General features: G+C 46.9%; 1 protein-coding gene across 1 annotated transcript in view; it reads right to left on the bottom strand.

The window, feature by feature from the left end:
• Nucleotides 1-10515: 10515 nt before the first annotated feature.
• Nucleotides 10516-18887, bottom strand: part of LOC126526418 (uncharacterized) — a 54811-nt gene continuing 46439 nt past the window's right edge. Inside the window, exon 4 of the mRNA XM_050174332.3 lies at nucleotides 10516-10752. Coding sequence (XP_050030289.1) covers nucleotides 10592-10752 — 161 coding nt within the window. The 3' untranslated portion in view covers nucleotides 10516-10591. The remainder of the gene's footprint in view (nucleotides 10753-18887) is intronic.

Below are 18887 nucleotides of genomic sequence, written 5' to 3'. Positions count from 1 at the left end.
ACCAGAAAGCTTCTTGCTGCCACTAAAGAATGGGCGAAGAATGCAGACTATCAGTTTGTTTGGCATTCAAATGACAAGGTGCTGATGCGCAAATCGAGTGGTGAACCAGCGACGGTAGTGAAAGACGTGAATGAACTCCGGGCGATCAGCACCTGAGTCTTCGTTTTTGGTGTTACTGATCTCATTCCAATGGAGCAGCTCGGTCTTATCGATAAACAAAAATGGTTTTCTTCTTTTGTTGCAGTTAAAGGCGTGAGCTGTTTACATATGAATGTACAATCTGCTTGTAACAAACTTGGTGAACTAGAAACCTTTTTCGATGATATAAATGACCTCTGTGATGTCATTATGTTATGTGAAACCTGGTACTCAAATGATGTTAATATTCTTCGGCTACCGCAAAAGAAAACACTTTGCTTGAACAGAACAACTCGACGCGGCGGTGGTGTCTCTCTGCTGGTGAAAAATTCCATACCCTGTGACATACTGGAAGTCTTTACAACAATAACACATAATATCGAGTCATTGTGCATTCAAGCTGATGGTGTTATATTTGGTGTGTGCTACCGTCCACCAGACGGTATCGTGCAGGAGTTCTTCACTTTTGTAGATCATCTGTTGGCGTATGCATGCGAAAACAAGCAAAAAGTGATCCTTGGCGGCGATTATAACATTGACATGAGTGCATGTAGTGCTAGACAGCATGACTTACTAAATGTTCTCTTGTCGAACGGTTGTATAAATGTTATAGAATCGAGTACTAGAATCACAATGTCCTCGGAGACTACGTTAGATCTATTTATTACAAATTACGCGCCTTCATATGTGAAAAGCGCTGTATTAAACAGCCCAATTGGTGATCATAATCCAATATGCATTTTTATCGAGCGCCAATTAAAAAATGTTAAAAAAATATAACTAGAATATTTCAGAACATCAATGAGCATACAATGGCAGCGTTTCAAACAGAATTACAACGAGTAAGTGGGAGGACGTACTTGAGGAATATAATGCAGAAAGAGCCTACAATATCTTCATTGAAAAATTCTTAGTTGTGTATAAGAAATACTTCACCGTCAAACAATATAAACCCAAGTCGTGCAGAAAACCATGGATAACAAGAGAGCTATTAAAAAAAAACCGAAAGTTGTACGCCAGATTTATTAAAACTCGTGAAATTGCTGATATTAAAAAATTTAAAGTTTACAGGAACAGTCTAAAAAAGGAAATAAGGAAAACCAGAGGTAACTATTATCTACAATATTTTTTATTGTGTGATGGAAACTCAGAAAAACTGCGGAGGAACCTTGATAATATATTAGAGCGGAAACAAGGCGCAGAACCTATTGAAAAAATTAGCCTAGAAGGTCGTTTACTGTCCGAAACAGACATGGCGAATGCCTTTACCGAATACTTCCTGAACAGAGAAACACAAGCGCATACACGCCCGAAAACCACTCTCTCCCTACCCGGAAACTAAAGCACAATCTTTTTCCATCCAACTAATGTTAGCGAGCTCTGCTCTCTATTTATGGCAATGAAAAACTCTAAAAGTTGTGATTCAGACGGCTGGCAGATAAAACACATAAAATATGTCATACACGATATAACCCCCATTCTAGTTCATAGCTATAATACCTCTATTGCTGAAGGCATCTTTCCATCAAAAATGAAGGTTGCTAAAGTCATTCCAATGTATAAGAAGGCAGACAGGCTGAATATTCAAAACTATCGCCCCATATCAATTTTACCGCACTTTTCTAAGACTTGAAAAAATAATATTGATCCAGTTAACAACCTTCTGTGAAAAATATCGCGTTGTAACGAAAGCACAGTATGGCTTTCAAAAAAAAAAAAAACAAATCAACACAGTTAGCACTACTACACCAGAAAGACCATATACTGCAAAATTTTGAAAGGAAGCAACTGACAATAGGTATATTCATAGACTTTACTCAGGCCTTCGATTATATTAACCATAACCTATTATTAACAAAGCTTGATACGTATGGTGTCAGGGGCCTCCCACTGCAGTTAATTAAGTCATATTTAGAGAAAAGACGGCAATATGTGCACATGAATAACTTTAAATCGTTTTCTGGAGAAATAAAAACAGGAGTCCCACAAGGAAGCATTCTTGGACCGCTGCTTTTTAACTTGTATATAAACGATATTGTTCTGATCTATCCCAAGGCAAAATTTATCATATATGCAGACGATACTAGTGCGTTTATTTCATCGGCATCTTATACTAGTTTAATAAACAACGCAAACAAGTTTCTCCAGAACATATCCTCATGGTCTATAGAAAATAATCTAAAATTAAATTCAAATAAGACAAAAGCCTAATCTGCGAAAGGCACAAAGATTCCACAAAGCCACACTTTAGAGATGAACAAAGGGAGCATAGAAATTGTAAATGAAATTAAAGTATTAGGTACATACTTCTCTAGTACGCTAAACTGGGATCGACAAGTAGACTCTGTAGTACAAAAGCTTAGCCGTATCACAGGAATGCTAAATAAGAACAGATATCGTCTACCAACATCCGTAAAATATTAATTTACCACTCACTATTTGCATCACACATTAATTATACTGACACGTGTACTTATCTTTATCGGGCGACCACGTTTCGCCGCCTAACAAATCTTATCGCACAGCGCGGGACGCGCTTGCATGTATCCGAAGTTTCTGGAAAGTTATCGGTGCTTCTATCCGCAGTCTGTTGTCGCCCAACCTTGTGTTATCTGATTTATTCGCCTAACGCGAATGCTGTAGAATTTTGTGGAAGGCACGCGGGTCCTAACGATTAGTCTGGAACATTCGATGATTCTGTATAAAAGCCGACGCGCTTGACCCGCTGATCAGATTTCCGACGATCGCCGACTGTGTTCGCCGCTTTCGTTGTGCTATAAGTGTAGCCTGTTTTGTGGGCACAAGTTCGCCCAATAAAAGTTACTTTTCTCGTTCACAGTATTGCTACTGTGTTTTTCTACGTCACCACCACGTGACATCTGGTGGAGGTGCTTTACGTTCATGTACCGGACGCCCCCGACAAGCCGTAATTCAACTCCGGACCGCAAAGAGAACACCAACGTACTCCCGGACCATCGAGCAAGCCGCCGTCTTCAACAGCTCCCTCCGGAGCACGGACTTCTACCTGAGAAGACCAAGAAGATTGTGGCCAAGGCAACCCCAATGGCAGCCCCAGCGTCCCCCATCGTGCTGCAGCAGCCCAGGGAACCACCGACGTTCCGCGGTTCCACATTTGAGGACCCGGAAAGCTGGCTGGAAACGTATGAGAGGGTCGCTACGTTTAACAACTGGGCAAGCGACGACAAGCTACGACATGTCTATTTCGCATTGGAGGACGCCGCCAGGACGTGGTTCGAGAATCGAGAAGCCACCTTGATGACGTGGGACCTCTTCCGAAGCGGCTTCCTGCAAACATTTACAAGCGTCGTGCGAAAAGAGCGAGCCCAAGCTCTACTGGAGACCAGAACGCAGCTGCCAAATGAGACGATCGCGATCTTCACTGAGGAAATGAGCCGTCTGTTCCGCCACGCCGACCCAGAAATGTCCGAGGAGAAGAAAGTACGCCTACTGATGCGTGGTGTAAAGGAGGAACTTTTCGCCGGAATGGTAAGAAGCCCACCGAAGACCGTCGACGAGTTTCTTCGTGAGGCGACGAGCATCGAGAAGACACTGGAATTGCGGAACCGGCAATTCGACCGATGCACCAAGCCGACAAGCTACGCCGGAATTCAATCACTGGCCACGGACGATCTGTGCGAGACCATCAGGGCCATTGTGCGTGAAGAACTGCGCAAGGTCTTGCCATCGTCGCAGCCTCAAGTGGCCTCGATCGCCGACATAGTGAAAGAAGAGGTGCACCGATCGCTTGGTGTTGCTGAGGTGCAACCACAAGTACCGCAGCCCCAGCCAGAAGCGATGACTTACGCCGCCGTCGCCCGCCGTCAGGGTCCCCCTCCACGACCGCGCCAGGGCCCTGTAACGCCGCAATTCCGTCGACCACCACCGCCGCCGCCAGCACGCCCACCCGTCGGCCAGCGCAGCTACCCGAGGAAGACAGACGTTTGGCGCGCTCCTGACCACCGCCCGCTCTGCTACCACTGCGGAGAAGCGGGTCACGTCTACCGACGATGCCCATACCGGGAGATGGGACTGCGAGGTTTCGCCGTGAACGCTCCGCGCCCGCAGCAAGGTGAACGCCCCCGGGATATCGCCGACTACCTCGCCGCTACTCAGTGGAGCTCTCGACGACCGTCGCGTTCACCATCACCAGGCCGCTACCTGTCGCCGCAGCGTCGACCATACACTGGCCCAGCCCGGGGCCGGTCAGCGAGCCCATATCCGGAAAACTAAAAGCAGCAACCGATGGAGGTGCGGTTGCTGTTCGTCGAACTGACGAAGATCCTCCGCCGCCGACGAAGACGCCGAAGAAACCATCTCGACGACATAATAACGACACACCGCCGTCCCGAGGAAGTCAGGAAGCCAAGACTACACCGACGAAAGACGACTTCACGACGCGACGTAACAGCTTCAGTTCAACACGACGCAGCCGTGATCCGACGCCAAGACCCAACTGCAACGCAAGACAAAGAACCACCGACCTCGACGTGCTTCTAGACGGCCACGCAGTCACCGCCTTAGTCGACACAGGCGCCGATTACTCAGTCATGAGTGGACACATCGCCGTCCAATTGAAGAAGGTTAAGACTGCATGGGAAGGCCCTCAAATTCTGACCGCTGGAGGACACCTGATTACGCCGACAGGAATGTGCACGGCAAGAATTACCATTCACGACCGGACTTACCCTGTCACCTTCGTTATCCTCCAACAGTGTTCACGAGACGTCATTCTTGGCATGGACTTCCTCAGCCAACACGGCGCAGTCATCGACCTGAAGTCGAAGTCAATAACGCTGTCGGAAGATCATGCGATACCGCCGGAGAGCCCTCGTAGTCACCACGCCTTGAGTGTGCTCGAACATCAAGTGAGCATCCCGCCTCGCTCCAGCATTGTTATTTCGGTCGGCACCGAAACACCCGCTGACGTAGAAGGCGTCATCGAAGGTGACCAACGTCTACTGCTAGACCGTGAAATTTGCGTCGCAAGAGGGATCGCTCGACTGCACGGAGGAAACACGAAAGTGTTGCTGACAAACTTCAGCCAGGAGTTCAAGCACATCAAGGGTGCGATCTTGTACGCGTTCCAAAATAGAACGGAGGCGGTTCGTTCCACCGAGCCAAATACGATTCGTCAATTTGAACCGTGCCGAACGCCATGACGTCAATTGTGACGCGATATCTGCTCTCAATCATTCCGTTGTCGTCTGCTTTTGGACGAACGGAACGGAACATACCGCCTATTTTGTGACTCAAAGAACGAACCGCCTCCGTTCCATATTGGAACGCGTACAAGATCGCACCCCAACAAGGGCACGACGATCGCATACATCGAGGAAATTCAGGAAACCAGCGATGCCTTTGTCCTCTCGGATTCTGTTGCATCTACCCCGACGACCGTAGTTCCCGAGCCAGACTTCGACATAAATCCAAGTCTCCCCGTGATTAAGCAGCAACAGCTCAGAAGTCTGCTTCGACGATACAAAGACTGCTTTTCGACGTCATCGAGGATTCGACAAACACCAGTCGCAAAGCATCGCATAATAACCGAAGAGTGCGCTCGACCACTACGCCAGAGCCCTTACCGAGTTTCGACGCGAGAACGTGAAGCTATTAGGCAACAAGTCGACGAAATGCTGCGCGACGACATCATACAGCCGTCAAAAAGCCCGTGGGCCTCTCCTGTAGTCCTGGTAAAGAAAAAGGACGGAACCCTACGCTTCTGCGTCGATTATCGTCGACTTAACAAGATCACGAAGAAGGATGTGTACCCCCTTCCACGGATAGACGACGCATTGGATCGGCTCTGCAACGCTAAATACTTCTCGTCGATGGACCTCAAGTCTGGCTACTGGCAAATAGAAGTCGACGAGAGAGATCGCGAAAAGACTGCCTTCATCACGCCAGACGGCCTCTACGAGTTCAAGGTCATGCCATTCGGACTGTGCTCGGCGCCTGCAACGTTTCAGCGCGTCATGGACACGGTGTTAGCCGGACTGAAGTGGCAGACGTGCCTTGTTTACCTGGATGACGTCGTTGTCTTCGCCGGAAATTTCGACGATCACCTTAGGCGGCTTGCGACAGTGTTAGAAGCCATCAAGTCATCAGGGCTCACTCTGAAGCCGGAAAAGTGCCGTTTCGCTTACGATGAACTTTTGTTCCTAGGCCACGTGATCAGCAAATCAGGAGTACGCCCCGACCCACAGAAGACAGCTGCCATCGCAAAGTTCCCGCAGCCAACCGACAAGAAGGCAGTGCGCAGATTCCTTGGCATGTGTGCCTATTATAGGCGCTTTGTCAAGAACTTTTCACGCATCGCTGAGCCGCTGACAAAGCTAACTAAATGTGACGTCGAGTTCAAGTGGGAAACGCCGCAGGCCGACGCATTTCAAGAACTCAAACGACGCATGCAGTCGCCGCCCGTACTTGCGCACTTCGACGAGCACGCCGATACCGAAATACACACTGACGCCAGCAGCCTAGGCCTCGGTGCCGTCCTAGTCCAGAGAAAAGATGGACATGAACACGTGATAGCTTACGCTAGCCGGTCGTTGTCAAAAGCGGAAGGCAATTATTCTACAACCGAAAAGGAATGCCTCGCCATCGTTTGGGCTACGGCGAAATTTCGCCCTTACCTCTACGGCAGGCCATTCAAAGTGGTCAGCGACCATCACGCGTTGTGTTGGCTAGCTAGCTTAAAGGACCCTTCAGGACGGCTGGCGCGGTGGAGCCTCAGACTACAAGAATACGACATCACTGTAACATACAAGTCCGGACGAAAACACTCAGATGCCGATTGCCTATCACGCGCCCCCATTGACCCACCGCCGCAAGATGACGAGGATGACGACGCCTTCCTTGGCATAATAAGCGCGGAAGACTTCGCCGAACAACAACGAGGGGACCCGGAGCTAAAAGGCCTCGTCGAGTATTTGGAAGGGCACACCGACGTTGTCCCTAGGACATTTAAGCGTGGATTATCTTCGTTCACGCTTCAAAACAACCTACTCGTGAAGAAGAACTTCTCACCAGTCCGCGCCAGCTACCTTCTTGTTGTACCGTCAGCGCTGCGCCCAGAGATACTGCACGCCCTACACGACGATCCAACCGCTGGGCACCTCGGATTCTCCCGGACGCTGTCGAGAATACAGGAAAGGTATTACTGGCCGCGTCTGACCTCCGACGTCGCCCGTTACGTCAAGACATGCCGAGATTGTCAACGACGCAAGACACCACCGACAAGGCCAGCAGGATTACTACAGCCGATCGAACCTCCTCGCCGACCATTCCAGCAGATTGGGATGGATTTGTTGGGGCCGTTTCCGATGTCAACATCCGGGAATAAGTGGATCGTCGTGGCGACGGACTATCTCACCCGCTTTGCTGAAACTAAAGCTCTACCAAAAGGCAGCGCAGCCGAAGTGGCGAAATTTTTCGTCGAAAACATCCTGCTGCGACATGGTGCCCCAGAAGTCCTCATCACCGACAGAGGAACGGCTTTTACAGCAGAGCTCACCCAAGCCATTCTGCAGTACTGCCAGACAAGCCACAGGAGGACAACTGCCTACCATCCGCAGACGAATGGTCTCACGGAGCGCCTGAACAAGACCCTCGCCGACATGCTAGCAATGTACGTCGACGTCGAACACAAGACGTGGGACGCGGTCCTGCCGTACGTAACCTATGCGTACAACACGGCGGTACAAGAAACAACACAGATCACGCCGTTCAAGCTGGTCTACGGCAGGAACCCGACGACGACGCTCGACGCCATGCTGCCGCACGTCACTGACGAGGAAAATCTTGACGTCGCTAGCTATCTCCAGCGCGCCGAAGAAGCCCGACAGCTCGCCCGCCTGCGGATCAAGAACCAGCAGAGGACCGACAGCCGACACTACAACCTCCGACGACGCTTTGTCGAGTACCAGCCCGGTGACCGTGTTTGGGTTTGGACCCCTATACGCCGACGAGGACTGAGCGAGAAGCTCTTGCGTCGCTATTTCGGACCGTACAAGATCATCCGACGTATTGGCGCACTGGACTATGAGGTCGTGCCAGACGGCATTTCGCTGTCACAGCGGCGCCGCTCACGACCTGAAATTGTCCACGTTGTGCGACTCAAGCCGTACCACCAGCGTTGACGAACTTTGGGACTTCGCGTAACTGCCCTTTGGATTTGATTTCTTTTCGTTGTTTTGTTACTTATGTTTAATAAGGGTCCTTTTGTGTTTCGCTCTCGTACATTTGTAGCATCGGGACGATGCTTTTTAGGAGGGGGGTATTGACACGTGTACTTATCTTTATCGGGCGACCACGTTTCGCCGCCTAACAAATCTTATCGCACAGCGCGGGACGCGCTTGCATGTATCCGAAGTTTCTGGAAAGTTATCGGTGCTTCTATCCGCAGTCTGTTGTCGCCCAACCTTGTGTTATCTGATTTATTCGCCTAACGCGAATGCTGTAGAACTTTGTGGAAGGCACGCGGGTCCTAACGATTAGTCTGGAACATTCGATTATTCTGTATAAAAGCCGACGCGCTTGGCCCGCTGATCAGATTTCCGACGATCGCCGACTGTGTTCGCCGCTTTCGTTGTGCTATAAGTGTAGCCTGTTTTGTGGGCACAAGTTCGCCCAATAAAAGTTACTTTTCTCGTTCACAGTATTGCTACTGTGTTTTTCTACGTCACCACCACGTGACAATACACACCTTGTGTGGGGCACAACAACTGAAACTAACCTCAGGAAAATACACTTACTACAGAAAAAGATCGTACGGATCATTGCAAACGTGCCGTATCACAGTCACAGTGAGCACCTCTTTAAACAATACAACATACCTACAATCTACTCTCTATACAACCGCTCTATCCTTCGTATATGGCACTCAAACTCAAACTCTGAAAACAGCGTATTTAATGAAATTGCTTGTCTGCAAAGAAATACAGCTACCTATATCACCCGTCACGGAGAATATTGGTATATACCCCCCTCAAGAACGAACTACGGTTTGAAAAGGACGAAAAATAAATTACCCAGACTGCTTAATTCATTACATGATGCTGGCATTCACATCATTAACATAACACGGTCAGAACTGTCGTCACTTATCAGAACCTTCTCCTAAATAATGAATCAAGCTTAATTTCTTTTTCACCTGTATTCACATGTGTGTCTTGTTAAATGTTTGTAATGACATAATTTTTGCTCGTCTTTTTCTCTCTCTTATTTGTTCCAATATTAATCGACCATCGTATCTTTTCACCTTTAATTATGCATCGTCAAGTGTACGCGATTTTCACTTTTATTTACGTATTGCCAAGTGTATGTAATGTGGTGGTGCGTACTATCTGCATTGCTTTTATTTGCCCTTATCCCATTTCATTGTTCCTTTCTTGTTTGTTCCGTTATAGAAAATTCTCTTGAATTGATTGATGATTGTAATTAATATTTATATGTAATGTTCTTTGCGTACGGTTGATTGCGCTACTCACTGCCACCATGTAACCACCATGTAAGGGCACCTCAAGCTGCCTCATTGCAGCTTTTATCTTAGCCCCCGTCATTGTATTTTAGCAATGCAAACAAATAAATAAATAAATAAAGAAAGAAAGAAAGAGTATGATTTTGCAAAGCCCTTGTAAACATTGTAACAAATTCACGTAAGGTGTCCAAACATATAAGATTTCTCCGCTTTAGATGCTCTAACGGACGAAGTTTACAAAACGGTGATATCTGTTTTTGAAGCAGAGGGACAAATTTGTATATTTCAGGCTTCCAGTTTTTTTAGATTTACATTTGTTTAAGCGTATTTGTAAGAAATTCAGGTCCTAAATGAACATTTTTGCTTCCAACCGTCATTACAATTTTAATTTATCTCTAATATGCCAAACAATTATTACAATTGGCCCAGGGGTTATCTGAGAAAGGTATTTCTGCGTTTTGCATGTACTTGAATAGGCGGCATCGGAGTCTGAACTTGTTTCCACTGTGACACTACTAATGCTAACGCAATAATATTGATTCACACAGACTCATCGAGACTTTCCTAGAAGTTTTCCTATAAAACACGATACATGGCGTCAGTGAGTCCTTGAGGCACGAATGTCCTGAGATCCCTCTTCCTATCCTTGCTGTCACTCCTCAGCCGACCTTTCCCTGCCCTTTAAGTAGAATAGGAGGCTAGACGGCTTTTAGCTCAGGCCGTTTCCTATGCTGTTCCTGAAAGACTCTGTCTCATTCACTCCCTCTCTTCTGAAAAAGAATACCACATGCGGACACTAGGTTTACTTTAACGACTTCTGGCCCTTTATATCAGCGGAAGGTGTGTCGATCAAGCGAGCAAATAGACAATACACAAAATTCAGGAGACGAAGCGCATTTAACGTTTCTCTAAGCTTTTAATTGACTTTGCGGGAGTGCTGGGGATTCGTGCTGATTAGGCCCAAGGTCTGGGGAAAGGCCTTGGCCAGGGCTCGGGCCCGGGACGAGGGAAGGGCTTGGGCCAGGGGCGCGGCCAAGGCTTAGGCCTGGGAAGGATAGCTCGGCGCTTCCTTGTCTTTGACTCTTCCTCGGCAGAAATGTCCACCTCCAGCAAGTCTGCATCGAACGGACGTTCACCCAAACACGGACACATCAGTTGATGTCGTTAACAATGAAACAAAAAAGAACTGCTCTCTGTTAAGGTTAGTTGATTAGTTAGCTTGTTCATTTGGATGTTCCAAACCAGCAAGGGTGTTGTAGATGGCACCGTAGCTTATATATAAGTATTAGTATGCACTCAATGGCCAGAGGGTATTATATGAAATTTGGATACAATATGTTTTCGAAAGAAGGACGACAAAAAAAAGTTAAATTAACACGTCACTTCCAGCTATACACTTTTCTACAATACAATTACTGAACATAACTTTAGCACTAGCGTCAACGGAAGCTGCAAGCGCGGTAGTTCAGCCAGAATTGAAATGATGGGCTATATATACATGGCGTTGCCTAAAGTTCGTCATTCTGACTTTAAACGGCTTCGTGACTTCACAAATTTATCGTTTTCAACACAAAATTTAGTTGTAAGAAATAATTAGCGAAAATTGGCATGCACCAAGAGATCAACTTTCCTGCTGTGTTTGGAAAACATACTGTTTGGGAATTTAGGTGGATAAAATATAATGACGAACGTCGCAAAAGCCTTTGAAGACACAAGCACGAAGGATAGGCACATCCACGTAGTAACAATTTTTCCTTGGTAGCTGAGTGATTACAGCGCCAGAGTTGCTGCTAGTAATTTTTTGTGTAGTGCTCAATGCACAAAAAGATGGAGGCTCGAAGTTAGCAGTAGCCGAACAAGGAATGCCGCTGGAGCCAACGTTTGAAGGGAACTTGTCTTCGTCAAGGTACCGACTGCATGATTTCCTTAGCAGCGTTTTTGTGTGCCCTTAGCTTACTGTCTCCTCCACCTTCAATGGGGCAGGAGAAGGAGAATGGGCCTTTGCGTAGTGATGGCCAGATTGCTACAGAAATGGCAGTTTCGCCCGAAGTACGAAGCCCTGACCACGACAGCAAGGTTTGCCGTTCCGATGAACTCCAACAGTTCACGCCACGTAGGGCCTGTAATGGTAACCCAATGACGACACTGCACTTTGTGTATTACGCGGCGCCAGTGACATATGCTTCAGATTTTGAGGGCTAATATTGTTTCGCGTTTTTTAATACACTCAGAGGACTTAAGATGCATGTGGTCTGATGCGCGCGGTGTGAAGATGTTTCACGACTTTGTGTCAGCACGCTTCAAGTGTAAAAAAATCTCATGATTCTGCTGTGTCGAAATAGGCGTAGTCTATGCCGATGCAGCAGAATATATAGAACGCAACTGTATGTCCCTTGCAGTGGTGGACTCCCCAGGTCAAATACGCGCTGGTGGTTCAACCCGCACCAGAATCTCTGAAACAGTGGAAGAGGCGGCTATAGCTCTGGAAATTTGGTCATTGTCATTACAATGTCATTACATTATTAGCGATTCCAGAGCAGCAGTACCCAATTTTGCGAAAGGTCTCGTCTCGACTCCCGCAACAGACATACTAGACACCAAACAACACCCACGACCAATCCAGATCATTTGGGCACCAGGACACTCCTCCCTACCCGGCAACGATGCCGCCCACACCGCCGCTCGAGGACTCGCCAGCCGAGCACCCGGACGGCTCACGCTAGGATCAGAGAGGGATCGCGTGGTCACTCACGAGGAAATAACTCAGCACTACAGGTTAGCCAGGTCAGTGCCCCCGCCAGCACACATATCGCTTAACAAACGACAAGAAGAAGCTTGGAGACGACTTCAGACGAACACCTACCCCAACCCCGCAGCCTATCACTACTACTACCCGGACCAATACCCTAATACATGTAACCATTGTAAGAAAAAATCGGATCTATTCCATATTATGTGGCCGTACCCAGCAGAACATCATACAAATCATGAAACAAGTAATACTGAGCAGTGCGAGGCCGTTTTGCTCAACTCCGATCCTGACCTGCAGGTCAAGGTCATCAAGAGAGCTGGAGAAGCCGCCCGGGCCCAGGGGCTCCTGGCTGCCTAACAACAAGGTCATCCGTCAATACCTTGTTCTCAAATGAAGCCTTTACTCACTCACTCATGATTAATTAACTCAAAAAACCTAAGACCTGGCCTGAGTAAATCTGGTGGTCGAATAGTATTGCAGCTACCTCGCAAATCTAGCATTGTAACCATGAAACGCACATATACACAATTATATACGGGACATCACGGGGATGACGGAAATTCCCCTGGAATGTCCGTGTATTTACTGTGGCAATAAAAATCAATTCCGGAAGAACCCGCCTCGCTGTCGTCGTTAATGCGATTAGCATACAAGGAAACAACAGCGTAGCGAGACATCGTATAGCTGAAGACACCTGCATTTAAAATCTGTTGTGGTCATTCTCAGATTTCCATTCCTTCGACTTATGTGACACGCACCTCTTTGCTATCGACTCACTTTGATATGACACTCGGTCGCATGTGCCAGCCATTACTATGGAAGCAGTGCCTTTGGCATTGCTCTGCTAAGCCCGATATCGCGAGATCAAATCGAGGTGGCGGCGACTGCACGTCAATGGGTGCGAATTGTTAAAACGCCCATGCTCCTTGCATTGCACGTTAAGGAACCCCAGGTGTTAGACATTAACCCTTATTTCTTCACTAGGGCGTCCCTCATAATGATATCCTGGTTTTCGCAATGAAAACCACATAAACAACAATAACGGCATGACGATAACTGTACGACGACGATGCCGTGACGAAGAAGGAATGACGTGTATGGAACGACAAAAGTACTATGACGACAGTAGGGTGCCAATTCCGAAATGAAAAGGATTGCGCAAAGGCGAAAGCCTGATGTTCAGGGCATGAGGTACTAGTGGCCCAGACTAGTTGAACACTTGGATTACTGTGTAGTCGTAAGACGCTTGACAAATATACTCAAAGTTGCTCAAGTAGGCAAACAATGCTAATCTCTTTAAAAATGTGCTTTGCAGCTGTCACATTCCAGACATCGGCTTATTAAACTCTCGCTGAAATGATGGCAGTCTAGAGTTAGCTGCCCGTACATAAAAAGGCTGTAAGGAAAGCAGTCGAACGCTGACGAAGAGAAGTCCAGCTGCAATATTCGCTCCAGCGACATTCCGTCCTCGACTACTGGTAACAAATGCTTGAAGCTCTTTCAAGAAGTGGTAAAATTGCAACAATACCAGGAGCAAGGTGGTTCTACTGTAGACTATTCTTCAGGGAGAAAGAATGCCGATCAAATTAGGGCAGCAGGAATTATGGGCAGGACATTTCGGGTTGTTGACATGAGATTACGAGAACCCAAATTGTGAAATTAATTTCGTTAACTTAGTGAAATATGGGAGAATGTGTTGTGAAAAACGGACCACTCGAAGTCCTACTTGTCATTACGAAGTCTTGAAGGGCTAGAGTTCGCCTCGTCGTCACACTGGCAGTGCGAGCATGTGCATGTTAACGTAAGATAGACTTACATGCTCGGAACGAATCGAAGGTGCTGCTACTATAACTGGCAGCACATCGTGACTCAATATATATATATATATATATGGATGTGACATGAACGCCGGCGAGCCCCTCTCATCGCTGGGTTCTCGACCATTCGGCGAAATACATGATAAGAGCAGAAAATGAACCGCAACGTCACAAAAATATACGCCCAATCTAATTTCGGCTACTTGGGGTGCATGAGCTTTTTGTGGTTAAACGATTGCGCAATTCGACGTGGTACACGTAACAGGACAGTTCCATCTGCTTACCGTTCAGCGTGAAATCCTCAGGCAAAGAGCTGCGCCCAGGCTCAGGTCGTGGCCAAGGTTGAGGCTCAGGTTGTGGCCAAGGTAGTGGCCAAGGTTGTGGCCAAGGTTGTGGCCAAGGTTGTGGCCAAGTTTGTGGCCAAGGTTGTGGCCATGGCTGAGGAGGACAATTGTCCGGGTAGACCACGCGGAGCTCGTCTACATTTTCCGCGGTATCGGGTTCTGCGTCATGAGATCAATAATGAAACTAAATTCCAAATGTACATAAACTTCATCGTCGCGCGTGAGAATGCGCCTTGTGTAAATAGGTCTGTTGTTAACGGCTTATTAGCACTGAAAATAAAACAACATTGTCGAAACGAACATCGACGACAAAAATAACCAATGTCGTCAAAAACGGCGAAACTGAAAGATAGAGCAGCCGAAAACAGTGGGATGACAGATAAAAGTGACATAGCTGCCAGTTTAATTTGTATTGTTCACAGCATACCGAAAGCTGACTTAAACACTCGGTGGTGTCCCTAAATAAAAATAACTTTTTATTCACTAAAATATGTAATTCGCGACACCACTCTTTATGAATGGTTGTGGCCGAGATGTGAAGCCTCATTTATGAAGCAGGGATGCATAACCACAAAACTGGGGGTGTCTCTACCGATACTAAATGTCCCCACTTCGTTTATATGATGGCTGCTCACGAAACTGCGTTAGCAAGGCTCTAAAGAAACATTGTGGAAATTGAGCAGTAATTGCGAGAAAAGTCCATTAGGATCACGATGCACCTCTTTGATAACTCAGATCCCTGATTTTAACCACGTTCGCCACATTGCAATGTGCCTTACAGGAGCTCACTCGTCACACATCCTACCTGTTCGAGGGGCGAAGTGCAACTTACTGTGCTCCAGAGCAGACCACTGTCAGTTGCACGCGATATATATATAGTGTTGACATCAGTCTGAAGTATTTACCGCCGTCCAGTGATTGCTGGCTCCTAGCCTGGCCAAAAAGCACCAAATAGCCCTCGGCCTTCTACAATGTCTTCTACCAATCAGTTTCCTATATACGCCGCGAATAGATTATTTGAAGCCATAAATCATGTGGAGTGTACGCTACAGTCGGGTGAGGAAAGTCTAGTTGAATGGTTTGACACATAACTTTGCTTTGATTCGAGTTTCATTTAAAAAAATAAGCATGCTAATCAGGGCAGGAATGTGCTGAATCAACCGGTGCCGATTTTAGTGCGCAGCAGAGCTTAATCGTATAGAATAACGCAAAGGATACGGATAACAGTTAACGCAGATATGAACTTGTTGGTATTCTTCGTGCCGGCTATACCATGGCATTTGGGCACCAACGCGCCCTGTACCACGTGTTGCTGGCAGCTGTGTGTATTTCCCAAGAAAATAAAAATTCACTCGATTCAACCACATTATTTTTTTATAGAGCGCTATTCACCATATATTCCCTGGGTAAAGGAATTCGTCAAAGCAAAGAAAAAAAAATCTTACTGTGGATTGCTTTCATTATTGTTCAATGTATATTTTTATAGATTACAGCGATGCCTCCGTTACGCTTGTAACGAAGACACAATATTCATTTGCATCTAGGGTCGAGGTTTCACTTCAGGCTTCTAGGGGCATGTGCAACCATGGCTTGTTCAGTACTAACAAATTTCATGTAAGTCCCAAACTTGCCGTCGATCCTCGCGGATAAATTTTGCCAATGTTAAACATGCTATAAATTAGGCACTTCCATTGGAAGACATAGGTATTTTCCCATGCCTTTCCAGAAATTGGTGATATAGGTTTCGAGCAATATTGATTTGCGCCTCGAATTCAAGAGTATTCATACGCTCGTCGCATAACGCCTCATTATCAGCAATCATAGCAGCCCCACGCACTAGCTTTCGAGACGCCTTCCCAGAGCAATGGCTTTAAGTAGACGTCGCAGCTAAATATTGACGTCGACGGCCGACAAGCCGGAGTCGCTCACGCGGCCGTCAGACAAAAGGAAATGTCATAATGAGCGAGAAATATAATAGCGCGTAGTTTAGTTCTGTTTAGTGCGCCTGCAAAACAGCCTGAATTTATCGTCACTTCTGACGCATTAGGCTGGCGTTATTTCTAAGGCATCAAAGAAGCGACAAAGCACAAACCACCCAAATAGGACGCCGTCCTTGATGTCGCGTCGAACAGTAACATCATTTCCTTGTCACGTAAAACTACAGACGCATCACTGATGCGCCACTTTCACGTTTCATTGATAAAGCGGGCTTTTAACAATACTCTAGCCTTGACGTACTGCTTCGTTCTAGTATTCTGACGACGCCTCTTAGCTTTGGTTCACATTTGCTGACTGGCCGAGGAAATCTTAACCGGCCTTTCATGTCTGGCAGCTCTTCGATTTACGCGGCGCCTAGGTTTCCTTGCAGAAATCTACCACAAACCGGCGGGATCTGATATATGAGCATTGATGTTGATTTTTCAGGATTACCGTTAGACAAGCCGGCGTGATTTGTAGAAACCCACCGTAGTTGCTCAGTGGCTATGGTGTTGGGCTGCTGAGCACGAGGTCGCGGGATCGAATCCCGGCCACGGCGGCCGCATTTCGATGGGGGCGAAAACACGCGTGTACTTAGATTTAGGTGCACCTTAAAGATCCCCAGGTGGTCGAAATTTCCGGAGTCCTCCACCACGGCGTGCCTCCTAATCAGAAAGTGGTTTTGGCACGTAAAACCCCATACTTTTTTTTTCATTTGTAGTGGTGCAGTTCGAGGCAATACCTTTGTTTCTTGCTAAGGCTCACAAAATGTAGTAACGGAACCCGGGGGATATAAAGAAATAAAAAAGAACTCACCTTGTTTGGCCACGCTGCACTGGACGACAAGCGCCAAAGCGATGGCGATGACGGAAAAAGACTTCATGGTCGCTCTGTTCCACCTACGCCTGCTGCAATGAGTTACTTTCACAGCCTTTAAATACGCAGCGCTTTCTTATCGAATCGCAGTCATCAGATAAAACTGTGGACAGCGGCCGGCGCAGAGAGCAAATGTTTTTAAGTTGTCAATAAAGGAAATAAATATCCAATAGGTGGGGATGACTCCTGATATACGTGCCGCTGACAATGGACCATTGTCTTGCCGTATTATTGGCGGTTGGAATTCGCGGAGACCGGACATGGCTGATATGGGGTTCGTGTAGTGTTTTCCTGAGAACCATGAAACTCCTGCTTGACGAATCTAGAAATTTTAGATACGTCCATGCAGGCACGTACCCAGGATTCTTTTTCGAGGAGGGGCCCAACCCAAGGTAACTTTTCTATGCAAATGAGGGGGGGGGGAGTACCTTTACTAGTACAAATGTTAATAACGCCAGCCATTCGCTATAAAGACGCGCAAACCCGCAAAAGAGAAATGAAATAAGGTTTGTCTCACAGGTACGCCTGTGAGATACACCTCTCTTTTACTAGGCAAGCAAGGAAACACATCAAATGGACTCGCGCCGGAAAGAAGCGCAGGAAGAACACTGCCAAAAACAATTTAAAGAATCGAAAGTGTAAAATAAAGATTTCTATGCTAGCATACAACTTGCAAAAAAAAAACTGCAGTTGACAACCAAGGCACACTGCCGACGCGGGGTTATGTTACTCTGCCAGCCAATCACAGAAGCAAACAAAATCGTAGTCATGCGGCCTTTTAAAAATAGCGTCGTACTTGATACCTCCGGAGCGTCTGCTGTTCATGAAGAGTCTTTTCATCGACGGTAGCAATGAGGTGCGCAACAGCAATTGACAAAGTGTATGGAGTCTGAGCATTTCACTCTTCAAAACCCTACCTGCCATGGTTGCTTAGTGGCTATGATGTTGGGCTGCGAAGCATGAGGTCGCGCGATCGAATCCCGATGCCGGCCACGGCGGCCGCATTTTCGATCGGGGCGAAATGCGAAAACACCCGCTTACTTAGATTTAGGTGCACGTTAAAGAACACCGGGTGGTCCGAATTCCCGGAGTCTCCCACTACGGCATGCCTCATGGTTCCGGCACGTGAAACTCCATAATTAATTAACGAAATGTTCAAAAGTCTGTGGTACACTTCATTTCACTGCTGAGCCCGTTTTACTCATGAAACTTCACTGCCTACCGAAGTGCAAGTGGCAATATACTGCATAGTTGCAGTGAAGCGAGCATTTTATTTGCGTTCAATAAAGAATTAGGCATTCGCCATTTCACTATAACAGGCGAGGGAAAACGTATAAATTTACGCGGTAATAAATTTATTTTTGTGATTACCGCCTGATTTGTGTGACAGGAAAAGTTTGAAGCAGGAATTATTTGCAGCCTCGCGAAGGAACAGTGGCTGGCGGTTATGAGGCCGTGTGCAGGGCTTCACTGCAGACTTGAGT

Source organism: Dermacentor andersoni, chromosome 8, assembly GCF_023375885.2.
Source record: "Dermacentor andersoni chromosome 8, qqDerAnde1_hic_scaffold, whole genome shotgun sequence".
Classification (NCBI taxonomy): domain Eukaryota; kingdom Metazoa; phylum Arthropoda; class Arachnida; order Ixodida; family Ixodidae; genus Dermacentor; species Dermacentor andersoni.
This window is presented reverse-complemented; position numbering and strand designations above follow the sequence as displayed.